This window comes from Callionymus lyra, chromosome 9 (assembly GCF_982586985.1).
Source record: "Callionymus lyra chromosome 9, fCalLyr1.hap1.1, whole genome shotgun sequence".
Lineage (NCBI taxonomy): Eukaryota > Metazoa > Chordata > Actinopteri > Syngnathiformes > Callionymidae > Callionymus > Callionymus lyra.
Window position 1 is genome coordinate 21,477,955 of NC_141826.1, and position 16,478 is coordinate 21,494,432.

At 32.8% G+C, this 16,478-nt stretch overlaps 1 protein-coding gene across 2 annotated transcripts; it reads right to left on the minus strand.

The window, feature by feature from the left end:
* Window positions 1-34: 34 nt before the first annotated feature.
* pmt (phosphoethanolamine methyltransferase) lies at window positions 35-13,204 on the minus strand. Of its 2 annotated transcripts, none has more exons than XM_087799614.1 (12): window positions 12,793-12,865; window positions 11,783-11,954; window positions 11,307-11,462; window positions 7,813-7,949; window positions 7,603-7,751; window positions 6,599-6,787; window positions 5,317-5,406; window positions 5,145-5,234; window positions 1,923-2,045; window positions 1,731-1,862; window positions 1,551-1,667; window positions 35-182 (listed from the first exon to the last, which is right to left on the minus strand). In XM_087799614.1, the coding sequence occupies exons 1-12, from the start codon at window positions 12,800-12,802 to the stop codon at window positions 72-74; spliced, it is 1,476 nt and encodes a 491-aa protein (XP_087655740.1). In that variant the 5' UTR covers window positions 12,803-12,865; the 3' UTR covers window positions 35-71. The 2 variants fall into 2 exon arrangements, with proteins under 2 accessions (XP_087655740.1, XP_087655742.1); XM_087799616.1 differs by lacking the exon at window positions 12,793-12,865 and adding an exon at window positions 13,096-13,204 and having other exon boundaries at window positions 36-182.
* Window positions 13,205-16,478: the final 3,274 nt, after the last annotated feature.

A 16,478-nucleotide genomic window follows, 5' to 3' on the forward strand; every position in this document is an offset into this window, starting at 1 on the left:
AAAATGATTGACAGGACACACGGTCAAGAAATAAAAAGGCAGAAACACAGTTTTTTTCTTCAAAATGTATTTCAATCTCTGGTTGCATAAAATAGTCCCCAGCGTTGTTCTCCGCTGTTGGAACGTTGAAGTTTTTTCCTCCATCCGTCCACGATGGCAGAATAATCCTCGTGTGAGAACTCCTGCAGAAACATGTTCACACATCGTTTACATGTAGTTTGTGTAGAAAGAGAGAAAAAATAAACTTTTATGCTCTTGTCAAGACAATAACTTCACTATTTAACGATGACTTTTTAAATATTACATTTTTATAAAAAATATAAATTATTTATTATCATTAGGTTTTATGTATATAGGGTTATATTATTTATCTTTTTTTTTTATTGTTTTATACGTTTGCAATTCACTTGTTTATTGATAGTCATCATGTCTTTCATATCTTTAGTTGAATTTTTTAAAATTATAGTTGAAAATGGTTTGATTATAGTTGAAAATACTTAATAAAGTTGAAAATTGATTAATTATAGTTGAATTTTTTTATTATAGTTGAAAATTGTTTAATTATAGTTAAAATGGTGTAATGACAGTTAAAAATGGTTTGATTAAAGTTTAAAATAGTTTGATTATAGTTAAAATGGTTTAATTATAGTTGAAAATAGTTTGATTACAGTTGAAAATGGTTTGATTATAGTTGAAAATAGTTTGATTATAGTTGAAAATAGTTTGATTATAGTTGAAAATAGTTTGATTATAGTTGAAAATAGTTTGATTACAGGTTAAATGGTTTGATTACCGTTACATTTGTTAAAATTATAGTTTAAATAGTTTGATTCTAGTTCAAAATTGTTTGATTCTAGTTCAAAATTGTTTGATTATAGTTGAAAATGTTTTCATTACAGTTGAAAAAAGTTTGATTATTGTTGAAAAAAGTTTATATAGTTAAAAATAGTTATTATAGTTGAAAATAGTTATTATAGTGGAAAATAGTTAATATAGTTGAAAATAGTTATTATAGTTGAAAATATTTAATATAGTTGAAAATAGTTATTATAGTTGAAAATAGTTAATATAGTGGAAAATAGTTATTATAGTTGAAAATAGTTAATATAGTTGAAAATAGTTATTATAGATGAAAATAGTTATTATAGTTGAAAATAGTTATTATAGTGGAAAATAGTTAATATAGTTGAAAATAGTTATTATAGTTGAAAATATTTAATATAGTTGAAAATAGTTATTATAGTTGAAAATAGTTAATATAGTGGAAAATAGTTATTATAGTTGAAAATAGTTAATATAGTTGAAAATAGTTATTATAGATGAAAATAGTTATTATAGTTGAAAATAGTTATTATAGTGGAAAATAGTTAATATAGTTGAAAATAGTTATTATAGTTGAAAATAGTTATTATAGTTGAAAAGAGCCTGTTATTGTTTAAATGGTTTGATCATAGTTGAAATTGTTTAAGTACAATTGTAAATATATTGGTTTCAGTTAAAAATAGTCTGCTTTAGGTTCAGAATAATTTGACAGTGGTTGGTGACGTCACCTCAACGAACTCCTCCTTGATGGTCTCTGCTCGCTGGAGCTCCGTCTGGATCATGCGGATGAACTGCTTGGTCCGATCTTCAGCCAGAACGTTCTTGAAACCTGCCTGCTCCAGGAACTGCAGGAGAAGATCCAACTGTGAGTGGAGATCCTTCATGAGACCCACATCCACAACCATCACCTTCCCGTACTGCGCCGGCGTGTACAGGATGTAGCCTCGCTGCTGCACGTACGCCTGGAACTGAGCCGACCAGGGTTTCTCACCGCAGCAGTAGTCGCTGATGAGGACTCGACCTCCGGGCTTCAACCAGCTCTGGACACACAGAACCGTCAGTGGATCCTACGAGTCGCTCACGGGCTTTGAAGAACTCACATGGAAGAGTTTGAAGAGGGCGAGCTTGTCGTCGATGTGCAGGATGGTGTCTCTGCTGTAGATGACGTCGAACGAGCCTGCAGGAAACTTTCTCTTGGTGGCGTCAGCGACTTCGAACTCCACCTGAAATACATGTTAGCTTTGATTATAGTGGAAAATTGTTTGTTTATAGTTGAAAATGGTTTGATTAAAGTTGAAAATTGTTTGATTATAGTTGAAAATGGTTTGATTATAGTTGACAATTGTTTGATTATAGTTGAAAATGGTTTGATTATAGTTGAAAATTGTTTGATTATAGTTGAAAATTGTTTGATTATAGTTGAAAATTGTTTGATTATAGTTGAAAATTGTTTGATTACAGTTGAAAATAGTTTGATTATAGTTGAAAATGGTTTGATTATAGTTGAAAATAGTTTGATTATAGTTGAAAATAGTTTGATTATAGTTGAAAATTGTTTGATTAGAGTTGAAAATTGTTTGATTATAGTTGAAAATTGTTTGATTACAGTTGAAAATGGTTTGATTATAGTTGAAAATGGTTTGATTATAGTTGAAAATAGTTTGATTATAGTTGAAAATGGTTTGATTATAGTTGAAAATAGTTTGATTACAGTTGAAAATGGTTTGATTATAGTTGAAAATAGTTTGATTATAGTTGAAAATAGTTTGATTACAGTTGAAAATGGTTTGATTATAGTTGAAAATAGTTTGATTATAGTTGAAAATGGTTTGATTATAGTTGAAAATGGTTTGATTATAGTTGAAAATTGTTTATTTAAGTTGAAAATGGTTTGATTATAGTTGAAAATTGTTTGATTATAGTTGAAAATTGTTTGATTATAGTTGAAAATAGTTTGATTACAGTTGAAAATGGTTTGATTATAGTTGAAAATTGTTTGATTATAGTTGAAAATAGTTTGATTATAGTTGAAAATGGTTTGATTCTAGTTGAAAATTGTTTGATTATAGTTGAAAATTGTTTGATTATAGTTGAAAATGGTTTGATTATAGTTGAAAATGGTTTGATTATAGTTGAAAATGGTTTGATTTTAGTTGAAAATAGTTTGATTATAGTTGAAAATAGTTTGATTATAGTTGAAAATGGTTTGATTATAGTTGAAAATAGTTTGATTATAGTTGAAAATGGTTTGATTATAGTTGAAAATGGTTTGATTTTAGTTGAAAATAGTTTGATTATAGTTGAAAATAGTTTGATTATAGTTGAAAATTGTTTGATTATAGTGGAAAATGGTTTGATTATAGATGAAAATTGTTTGATTATAGTTGAAAATGGTTTGATTATAGTTGAAAATTGTTTGATTATAGTTGAAAATTGTTTGATTATAGTTGAAAATTGTTTGTTTATAGTTGAAAATTGTTTGATTATAGTTGAAAATAGTTTTATTATAGTTGAAAATTGTTTGATTATAGTTGAAAATTGTTTATTTAAGTTGAAAATTGTTTGATTATAGTTGAAAATTGTTTGGTTATAGTTGAAAATGGTTTGATTATAGTTGAAAATTGTTTGATTATAGTTGAAAATTGTTTGATTATAGTTGAAAATTGTTTATTTAAGTTGAAAATTGTTTGATTATAGTTGAAAATTGTTTGGTTATAGTTGAAAATTGTTTGGTTATAGTTGAAAATTGTTTATTTAAGTTGAAAATTGTTTGATTATAGTTGAAAATTGTTTGGTTATAGTTGAAAATTGTTTGGTTATAGTTGAAAATTGTTTATTTAAGTTGAAAATTGTTTGATTATAGTTGAAAATTGTTTGATTATAGTTGAAAATTGTTTGTTTATAGTTGAAAATTGTTTGATTATAGTGGAAAATGGTTTGATTATAGATGAAAATTGTTTGATTATAGTTGAAAATGGTTTGATTATAGTTGAAAATTGTTTGTTTATAGTTGAAAATTGTTTGATTATAGTGGAAAATGGTTTGATTATAGATTAAAATTGTTTGATTATATTTGAAAATTGTTTGTTTATAGTTGAAAATTGTTTGATTATAGTTGAAAATTGTTTGATTATAGTTGAAAATTGTTTGATTATAGTTGAAAATGGTTTGATTATAGTTGAAAATTGTTTGATTATAGTTGAAAATTGTTTGATTATAGTTGAAAATGGTTTGATTATAGTTGAAAATTGTTTGATTACATTTGAAAATTGATTGTTTATAGTTGAAAATCTTTGGATTACAATCGAACATTTTTGAAAACAGATAAAAAACTAAAAAATGCTAATATTGTATAAAAACTGTTTTAAACTATATATTTAAACTAATAAATCTACTGTGAACCGATGTTTAGGGACAAGATGATATGAAAATAAAAACTAAGAACCGAGAGATTTACAAATATACGTCATATTATTATGTAAAGACATAGTTAGCGAACGTTTAGCTCGTAGCTCTTGAATGTAAATAAGTACCGTATTTTCCGGACTATAAGTCGCAATTTTTTTCATAGTTTGTCCGGGGGTGCGACTTATACTCTGGAGCGACTTATGTGTGAAATTATTAACACATTATTACCAGTATATCATTTCACATGTTATTTTCACATAAACCGCAAGAGGGCGCTCTAGGCCTGTGTTGATCATTTCGACGTAGAAGAGGAAGCGCCGCATCTTCTACCTCCGGAGTTAGAGTTGTTTAAAAGTGACACAGAGGATGAAGATTTCATTGGATTTCAGTTATTTTGAGTTACATGGATGGTTTGGTAAACGTCTTAGTTATTTATGCTATAGTTATATGAATAACTCTTAATATGTTATGTTAACATACCAGGTTCTCAGTTGTGTCATGTAACGTAACATACCGTACAATTATTCAGCCTGTTGTTGCCTCTATTCTATTTTTATTTTAAATTGTCTTTCAAGATGACATGTCTGTTCTTGGTGTTGGATTTTATCAAATACATTTCACCAAAAAATGCTACTTATATATGTATTTTCCTTCTTTATTATGCATTTTATGGCTGGTGCGTCTTGTACTCCGGAGCGACTTATAGTCCGGAAAATACGGTAAGTAAGTAATTTATATTTATAGAACGCTTTTCCAGACCAGGGTCACAAAGCGCTTAAACAATCCAAACAATAACCAATAAAATATATACTTAAAAGATCAAGATAACACCGAGAACAACACAGTGATTCACTTCTAATCAAGGGATTTATAAATCAAGTGTAAATATATACATCATGAACAGTTGAACCTACAGATGAGAGTCCCTGATCGGCAGCTCTCTCGATGGCGATCTCCACCATGTTCTCCGACAGGTCCAGACCCAGGACTTCCACCCCGAATGTCTGGAACACATCAAAAGAATCTTCTTCACTTTGAAGAGGGTGATTTTATACAAAATGTGTTTTTCGGATGCAGGTTTCCGACCTTGGCCATGTAGAAGTCTCCTCCCCCGATCCCACAGCCCACGTCCAGAACACTCTGACCCGGTTTCAGGTCCAGCATGTCAACAAACTCCTGTCAGGGGCAAAGTCGGGATTTCAACCTTTTACCGAGAAGCAGCTCGACGGAGCCGTGTTACTGTTTTACTGTTGAACGAGGAGAAATGATGTGGATTTTTGTTTGATTCAAGTTAAGAAACCGTTTGGTTAAAGTTGAAAAGTGTTTCTATTATCGTTAAAATTGTTCAATTACAGATAAAAATGGCTAAAAAGCGGAAATTCGTTTTTCTATTCTTTATTTATTCTGTTATTTTAGTTCATTCTTTTGTTAAGTATTGACAACACCAAACAAAAAAAATCACATGTTGAGTTAACAACACTGGCAATAAAAGTTTTAAATTCTTATCACAAAATGATAAAAAAAAAGAAAAAAGAAAATGGTTTGCTTCAACTTTAAATTTGATGAAACCCGTTTGATTATAGTTGAAAATTGTTTGATTATAGTTGAAAATTGTTTGATTATAGTTGAAAATTGTTTGATTATAGTTGAAAATTGTTTGATTATAGTTGAAAATTGTTTGATTATAGTTGAAAATGGTTTGATTATAGTTGAAAATAGTTTGATTATAGTTGAAAATGGTTTGATTATAGTTGAAAATTGTTTTATTTCAGTTTAAATAGTTTGATTATAGTTGAAAATTGTTTGATTATAGTTGAAAACTGTTGGATTTCAGTTAAATTGTTTGATTATAGTTGAAAATTGTTCGATTATAGTTAAAAATGGTTTGATTATAGTTGAAAATTGTTTGATTATAGTTGAAAATGGTTTGATTATAGTTGAAAATTGTTTGATTATAGTTGAAAATTGTCCGATTATAGTTAAAAATGGTTTGATTATAGTTGAAAATTGTTTGATTATAGTTAAAAATGGTTTGATTATAGTTGAAAATTGTTTGATTATAGTTGAAAATTGTTTGATTATAGATGAAAATTGTTTGATTATAGTTGAAAATTGTTTGATTAAGTCAACAGAGAAGTAATAAAGTACAAAGCAGGAGATAATGACCACATAAAAAAATCTTTATGCTCAAAAATGATAGTTTTTGGTGGATTTTCTAACACAAAGTATGTTTATTATGAGTGAAGGTTTTGATAGTGAACTGTTGCAGTGCATTATGGTGGTGGAAACACGTTATATCCACGATTCTTTCACAGTACTCACAAGAGTTTGTGTAATAAAAGAGTTACAAACCATGGGTGTGCGGTACCTTGGTGGTGCTGGGTCCTCCGGTGCTGACGTAGCCGGAGCCGAACATCTTCTCGTAGCGCAGGATGCCTCTGCTGGTGTACTGATGGTTGTCCAGGAACTGCTGGAAGGAGCTGAAGCCGCTCGGAGAGTCTGAGGCTCGAGGAACTTTCTCCAGGAGCCAACACACCTGGTTGGGATTGTTCTTCATCTGGAACATCAGTCGATGATGAAGTCACACTTTGATTTTGTTGAATATAATCTTTTCATTTGAAACCTCTAACAGTGACATCAATCCAGTGGTTACTTGAAAAGATTAATGAGAAATAAATTAAATACTCATTGTTTTACACTTTATACATCAAAAAAAACCCTGCTGTATACATGTAAATATGTGTGTGTTTGTTAAATACTTTAAATACATTTATTAATTCCAGGTACTTTGATTAAAATTGAAAATTGTTTGAATAGTTTAAAAACAGTTGAAAATTGATTGTTTGGATCTAAAAAATACTTTGAAAATGGTTAAAACAAATATTTAAATACAGATAAAGAATAGTTCAAAAACACCTGAAATTTGTTTGATTACAATTAAAAATTGTTGGATTACATCTGAAAGTTGTTGAATTAAAGTTGAAAATAGTTTGATTATAGTTGAAAATAGTTTGATTATAGTTGAATTTATTTTTATTTTAGTTTAAAATTGTTTGATTATTGTTGAAAATAGTTTGATTATAGTTGAATTTATTTTTATTTTAGTTTAAAATTGTTTGATTATAGTTAAAAATAGTTTGATTATAGTTAAAAATTGTTTGATTATAGTTAAAAATTGTTTGATTATAGTTAAAGATTGTTTGATAACTGTTGAAAATGGTTTGATTAAAACTGTTGAACTAAAATCTATGGTTTGCAGTGATGTTAATTCTGGAATTAAATACGTTTTGTTTTTATCTGATGATTTTTGTGCAGGCTCATTGTAAACAAGCCTCCTTGGCAGAGGTATGTTCTTCTAGTCTGATGATTTACCTCAATATAAGTCTTAACTTTCTTCTTCATGACCACATCGAAGCCGAATTTTTCCTCCGGCGTTTCCTCCGCTCGCGCCGACAATATCAGGAGGTTGTACTGGGCCTCGGTGCGGTACTGTGTGGGGTCGAAGTCCCTCTTGGTGTCGCCTGGAGTGAACGTGAGCAGATGATCTACAGTCGGCTCCAGAATCACGGCCTCGGTTCTTACCGGAGCGGTGGTTGCACGACTCCCTGAAGAACAGACGTCCGCCCGGTCGTAGCCAAGTCAGCATCTTGACCAGGAACTGATGCAGCTCCTCGTCACTCACGTACATGAGCAGCCAGTTGGAGAAGATGAAGTCCACGCTGGAGACAAGAAGACAGAGACGACATTAAAGTACAGAATTAGAATTAGTCAATGTTTTAATAGTGAACTGTCAACCTGTAGCAACATATAATATCCAGAATCTCACAGAGTTTATTTCTTTTTTTACTTTAAACTTTTTAAAATGAGTCCAAACATCAGCTTTAAAAGCTGCTGGACTCTGGTGTTTCCTTTCTTTTTCACTCAACGCTGCCATATCGCCGGTTTTGTGGTTACTTTTTAGCCACGGAGGGAATGACGAATGTCGCCAACTAGTGGCCGGAGGTTTAATTACACCACACACGTGAATAAACGCCATGAATATTTGAGTGTTGATTGTAAAGTAAAACATCAAAGATTGTCTTTCATACACACTAATAAAATAAAAACCCTAAAATAACTTTGAATTAAAATAAAATGTTATTCCAAAAGGGTAACAAATAAAAAATAAAATATCTATACAGTGCAAGTAAGTAAGTAATTCTTATTTATATAGCGCTTTTCTAGACCAGGGTCACAAAGCGCTTAAACAATCAAAACAATATTCAATAAAGTATAAACTTTAAAGATCAAGATAAAACTGACAGTATCGGGAAAATATTGCGATATATTGTTATATCGATATTTTCTCACACCCCTATAAGACCCATAAAACACACAGTAAAACATATGCCAAAACATACAATATCTATCCGTCCATCCATCCATCTATCTCTCGTATCTATGCCTCCTATCTACAGTATCGTGTCTATCTATCGACAGTATCGTATCTATCTATTTATCTATAATAATATTTGGTTTTGGTTTTACTTCTCTCAGCTCTCTGTAAATATTAATATTATAATATTATGTCTTCACGACGTTGTTTGAATATCTCTTTTGTTTTTCTGCATATGCTGCTTGTCAATCATCCCTTTATGTCATCTGAGTCTTGGCAGTTGCTCAAAACAAAGTCAACATTTAATGCCAAAGGGGAAACTATCTCTCTATCTATCTATCTATCTATCTATCTATCTATCTATCTATCTATCTATCTATCTATCTATCTATCTATCTAATCTATCGTATCGTATCGTATCTATCCTATTGTATCGTATCGTATCGTATCTATCCTATTGTATCGTATCGTATCGTATCTATCCTATTGTATCGTATCATATCGTATCTATCCTATTGTATCGTATCGTATCTATCCTATTGTATCCTATCTTACCATATCTATCGTATCAATCTATCGTATCTATCCTATTGTATCTATCGTATATATTGTATCGTATCTATCGTATCGTATCTATCCTATTGTATCGTATCGTACCGTATCTATCGTATCGTATCTATCGTATCGTATCTATCCTATTGTATCGTATCATATCTATCGTATCGTATCTATCGTATCAATCGATCGTATCTATCCTATTGTATCGTACTGTATCTATCGTATCTATCGTATCAATCGATCGTATCTATCCTATAGTATCGTATCTATCGTATCAATCGATCGTATCTATCCTATTGTATCGTATCATACCGTATCTATCGTATCGTATCTATCCTATTGTATCTATCGTATCGTATACAGTATATCCTATTGTATATATCGTATCTATCCTATCGTATATATCGTATCTATCGTATCGTATATATCCTATTGTATCGTATCGTATTTATCGTATCGTATATATCCTATCGTATCTATCGTATCGTATATATCCTATTGTATCTATCGTATCTATCCTATTGTATCCTATCGTACCATATCTATCGTATCTATCGTATCAATCTATCGTATCTATCCTATTCTATCTATCGTATCTATCCTGTTGTATCTATCGTATCTATTGTATCATATCTATCGTATCGTATCTATCCTATTGTATCGTATCGTACCGTATCTACCGTATCTATCGTATCGTATCTATCGTATCTATCCTACTGTATCGTATCGTACCGTATCTATCGAATCGTATCTATCCTATTGTATTGTATCATATCTATCGTATTGTATCTATCGTATCAATCGATCGTATCTATCCTATTGTATCGTACTGTATCTATCGTATCTATCGTATCAATCGATCGTATCTATCCTATTGTATCGTATCGTACTGTATCTATCGTATCAATCGATCGTACCTATCGTATCTATCGTATCGTACCGTATCTATCCTATTGTATCTATCGTATCTATCCTATCGTATATATCGTATCGTATCGTATTTATCGTATTGTATATATCCTATCGTATCGTATATATCGTATCGTATATATCCTATTGTATCGTATCGTATATATCCTATTGTATCTATCGTATCTATCCTATCGTATATATCGTATCTATCGTATCGTATATATATCCTATTGTATCTATCGTATCTATCCTATCGTATCTATCATATCTATACTATTGTATCTATCGTATCTATCCTATTGTATCATATCTATCGTATCTATACTATTGTATCTATCGTATCTATCCTATTGTATCATATCTGTCGTATCGTATCTATCGTAGCTTTCTATCGTATCTATCCTATTGTATCATATCTGTCGTATCGTATCTATCGTAGCTTTCTATCGTATCTATCCTATTGCATCATATCTGTCGTATCGTATCTATCGTATCCATCGTATCTATCCTATTGTATCGTATCTATCTATCGTATCTATCGTATCCATCTACCAATCGTATCTATCTATCATATCTACAATAATATTTGGTTTGGGTTTTACTTCTCTCAGCTCTCTGTAAATATTGTGTTGAAAATCTTCACCACGTTGTTTGAATATCTCTTTTGTTTTTCTGCTTATGCTGCTTGTCAATCGTCCCTTTATGTCGTCTTGGCAGTTGCTCAAAACAAAGTCAACATTTAATGCCAAAGGGGAAACTAGGTGTATCTATCTATCTATCTATCTATCTATCTATCTATCTATCTATCTATCTATCTATCTATCTATCTATCTATCTATCTATCTATCTATCTATCTATCTATCTATCTATCTATCTATCTATCTATCTATTCTATTTTATCTATCTAATCTATCGTATCTATCGTATCTATCGTATCTATCGTATCTATCGTATCTATCGTATCTATCGTATCGTATCCATCCAACTATCTATCTATCAATCTTTCTTATCTATCGTATCTATCGTATCGTATCGTATCTATCGTATCTATCGTATCTATCGTATCTATCTATCCATCTATCCATCGTATCTATCTATAATAATATTTGGTTGGACATTTAATGCCAAAGGTGAAACTTGGTGAATCTATTTATCTATCGTATCTATAATAATATTTGGTTTGACATTCAATGCCAAAGGTGAAGCGAGTCAAACAACTCTCTGACCCACCTGCTCCGAGGTAGTTCCAGCTTTGTGACATCGGCTTGTAAAAAGGTGGCGTTGCTGTGGTGACCATTGTTCTGTCGGTTCTTCTCCACAAAACTCTCCATGAAGTCCACAGCGGTCACGTGCGCGGCCTTGGTCAGCAAATGCCTGGTGAATCGACTGTAAACACAGGGCGTCAGTGTCACGCGGGGCTGGTACTGACCCCCGTCACGTAAACAAACCCGTCAACCAAAGTGATTCGCTCGGTTGTTCTGTTCATCTTTGACACGTGTAGCGTTTTCAGGAAGTTGTTCATATTACTGGAGATAGAATCGAACGCTCTACATGGATGAACTGATTTTTGTTCAAGAATTTCTAAAAGATTCTCTCATTTTTAATTCATAAAACCCCAAATATATCCAATCACATCCCATAAATGTTATAATATACCAGATTAAATGTTCATAAATGCAAAATAAAAAAGACTTCTCGTGGCTCACCCGATGCCGGCTCCAAGCTCCAGGACTTTGAGTCCGGTCAGGTCGGGCAGCACGGACAGGATTTCAGGCATCTCGTGCTGAGTCAGCTCCTTGGCCCGGGAGTCCAGCATCATCTCCTCCACTGTGGCCTCTTTGGAGTGTTCTTTCCAGAACTCTGTCATGTCGCTACGAACTTCAGGGAGAAACGTAGTAGTTAGTAGTAGTAGTAAAAGTAGTAAACACGTTTTTTGACATTTGTTAACGCATAAGCAACTTGAATTTTTTTTTAATTTTGCACAAACCCCAACAGTAAATATTTTAGTTTGTAAGAAAACACTGATAAATAAATAGATATAAGACAAAGAGATGAAAGATATTGATGATAAACACTTTCACAATCAAATATTACAACAATTTAATAAGATTAACTACAATTTCTCCTTCACTCAGTAATTTAAAAATATTAGAAAACACTGTTTAATATTTTATTTCATACAGGTCTTATTTATTCAGAAAAAAAAATCTGAATAATAAACTTATTAATTAATTATTATTTTATCTTTTTGAGTTGTCATTATTTTATGAATAAAGCAAAAATTAAAATAAATAATTTAAAAATATAAATATACACAAAAAGTTTTTTTTTACTTTAAACTTTGTGGAATGATTCATCAATCAAGTAAATAAAAAATATTCATATCAAATATTTTTGTGCTTATTATTATTATCATATATTAAAAATTAAAATATAACCGTCAACAAATGTATATATTTTTTTTATCTTTTAAACAGTTTGGTAAACTTTTGTTCTGATGTATTAAAAACAAGCAAAAAACATTTGAATCAAATGGAAAATAAACCCCAGACAAAAAACACCCACAAAGAAAAACACCCTGGAGCAAACACTAGATGGTTTGACAACATTCCGGCAAGTACTGCAGCTGAAATACGAAAACAAAACGTCTAATCTAAAAAGTAAATAAAACATATTTTACTGTCATACGGGATATTTTTTTCAAGCAGCCTCGTACCTTTATCCATGTTGCTGGACTGAATCAGTTTATTAAAAACATAAAATAGTTCCTACGCTCCCGACCTGGACCTGGACAAAAAGTGACATCACCCCCAATTTTGCTGCCAATAAATATCTGGAGCGTGAAAGAGGAGGTCGCAGGTGGGAACCTGACCATCAGCAAGTGTCCAATCTGGGCACGATGAAGGTGGCAGGGGGGCTGAGTTCTATCAGGGGGGGTCAAAAGTCCCCTTTGTTTTCTAGGTCACTGATAATTTTTCAGTTCTCTGGTGTCACCGTGAGGTTAGAGAAGTCTACTTACGTCAGTTGAAACAGCAGCAGCAGTCGTGTGTCTCTCTCTCTGCAGCCGAGTCGCTCTGACCTGCAGCGCGAGTGCTTCTGTATTTGTTGTTGCGCAACGTTGCGTCATGTGACCGAAAACCTGTTAAGGTGGAGAACATCAAACACATTCAGGTTAGTGAGGTATTTCCTACGACAGGCGACGTTCATAGAAGTAAGTAATATTTGTAGAGAGCTTTTATAGACCAGGGTCACAAAGCGCTTTAACAAACAATACAATACGCAATTAAATATATGCTTAAAAGGTCATGACACAACCGAGACAGACGCAGGAAAATCAGGGAAAAGCACAAATAAAAAGGTCCTAAGATGTTTCTTGAAGGAGTCAGTAGATCATTAAACACAGAGATCGTTCCAAAGCTTAGGAGCAACAGTGTGGAAGGATTTCTCTCTGGTGTCTAAACAAGAAGGATCTGTCTCGTCTGCAGTTAATACAAAACTCTACAGAGAGAATTCTGAGCCGCTCTAGTAGAAGAACTCACATTTCCCCGATCCTTAAATCTCTTCACTGGCTGCCAGTTTCTTTCAGGATCAATTTTAAAATTCTGGTTCTTACTTTCAGATCTATTCATGGTCAGACCTTCCATCAGTGATCTGATCCAGCCTTACACCCCAGCTCAGGCTCTGAGGTCTGTGGATCAGAATCTACTGATGGTTCCTGAACACGGTTCAGGACCAGAGGAGAGAAATCCTTCCAGACTGTTGCTCCTAAGCTTTGGAACGATCTCTGTGTTTGATGATCTACTGACTCCTTCAAGAAACATCTGTGTTTGATGATCTACTGACTCCTTCAAGAAACATCTGTGTTTGATGATCTACTGACTCCTTCAAGAAACATGTGTTTGATGATCTACTGACTCCTTCAAGAAACATTTGTGTTTGATGATCTATTGACTCCTTCAAGAAACATCTGTGTTTGATGATCTACTGACTCCTTCAAGAAACATCTGTGTTTGATGATCTACTGACTCCTTCAAGAGACATCTGTGTTTGATGATCTACTGACTCCTTCAAGAAACATCTGTGTTTGATGATCTACTGACTCCTTCAAGAAACATTTGTGTTTGATGATCTACTGACTCCTTCAAGAAACATCTGTGTTTGATGATCTACTGACTCCTTCAAGAAACATCTGTGTTTGATGATCTACTGACTCCTTCAAGAAACATATGTGTTTGATGATCTACTGACTCCTTCAAGAAACATCTGTGTTTGATGATCTACTGACTCCTTCAAGAAACATCTGTGTTTGATGATCTACTGACTCCTTCAAGAAACATCTGTGTTTGATGATCTACTGACTCCTTCAAGAAACATCTGTGTATGATGATCTACTGACTCCTTCAAGAAACATCTGTGTTTGATGATCTACTGACTCCTTCAAGAAACATATGTGTTTGATGATCTATTGACTCCTTCAAGAAACATCTGTGTTTGATGATCTACTGACTCCTTCAAGAAACATCTGTGTTTGATGATCTACTGACTCGTTCAAGAAACATCTGTGTTTGATGATCTACTGACTCCTTCAAGAAACATCTGTGTTTGATGATCTACTGACTCCTTCAAGAAACATCTGTTTGATGATCTACTGACTCGTTCAAGAAACATCTGTGTTTGATGATCTACTGACTCCTTCAAGAAACATCTGTGTTTGATGATCTACTGACTCGTTCAAGAAACATCTGTGTTTGATGATCTACTGACTCGTTCAAGAAACATCTGTGTTTGATGATCTACTGACTCCTTCAAGAAACATATGTGTTTGATGATCTACTGACTCCTTCAAGAAACATCTGTGTTTGATGATCTACTGACTCCTTCAAGAAACATCTGTGTTTGATGATCTACTGACTCCTTCAAGAAACATCTGAAGACTTTCTTATTCTTGCTTTTCCCTGATTTTCTGGGACTCCTACTTTTGTCGTATGTGTCTTGACCTTTTAAAGTATATATATATATTTTTTTTATTTTGACTGTATATTGAAAGGCGCTTTACAACTAACCTTTACTTATTTAATCCCTATACACACAGGATAAGTATTACCTAGGGACCTCAGTGTCCTCTGTGTTATAAGCGACACCTGTGAAATAGTCTGTTTTACTGACATTATTAAAGGCGTCCATGCGAGGGAGTCGTACTGTAATTAATAAGACCACTTGTCAAAGTTTCCACCGCAGCCTCCATTCTTCTATAACCAGTAGCATTGAGATACTGAAAGACGATCACAAACACAGACATGCGGATTCACACGGGACTAGTATTATCACCACCGACGTCTGTGTTCGGACGAATCGGTGGAATTATTACATAACAAATCACAGACGTGGCGCATTCACACGGGATTGAAACTCAGACATTCTCAGGCAATACTTATCCTGTAGGAATCGGACTTGACTTGCTCGCTCTGACAGCAGCTGCAGCTCATCTTGCAATCACCACCTGCAGCAACAGGCGCCGGATTTAATCGTCACTCCCTCTCTCCTCGTGTTCTTTCTCCCTTCTCACTTGAGAATTTTTTATTTATTTTTATGAAATATTGTTATTAATAATTGTTTGGACTCTTTCCGTTTTTGACTGTTGTGTGTCTGTTGTAAGTGAAAACCACACAACTTCATGGGTTGAATTTTGGGTCACATGTTTGAAAAAGTGGTTGGTGATTAGAAGGGGGGTAAATGGATAAAAGATTAAGAGATTTAAAAGAGAGAACAATTTTTGGGGGAGACAATAAAACTTTTCCAATTATTATTTTTTAATTAAGGATCATTTTTTTGGGGCAACACAATGAAAACATGTTTAGTAAAGGATTTGTATTTGAAGTTCACAAAATATAACACAAGCGCCAAATGAAAAACTGCGACCCTTTGTCACTGTCATCAAGTTCTGAAGTGACTAATCATTTTTTTGGAAGAAAAAAGGACATAACGAAGAGTAAAAAGTGGAAAACACATTTTTTTTCACACCTCCCTTGACGCTCCTCCTTTCTTCTCTTCTTTCCTTTCTTCCATCCCTCCATGTTTTGTCTCAGCAAACACTATCGTACAAGAAGAAATGAGGAGAAAAGACTGAAGTATAAATGGCTAATAAATTCAGCTCAGCACAACAATACATGCCGTTAACTGCACAAGCACCGGAGAAGAGTTGAAAGTGGTACAAGAAACTGTTTCTCTCTACAAAGTTGGGACAATAAAAGACAACAATAACCTTTACATTTGTTCACTTCTTGAACATTAAATCTTGCAACTGTACTTTCTAAAGATCAGACATGCGGAGATTATACGTGTTGACCCGGGTTGAGGGTTTGTGTTTATCTTTCCGACTATCGGTCACAGAGGCTAGACTCT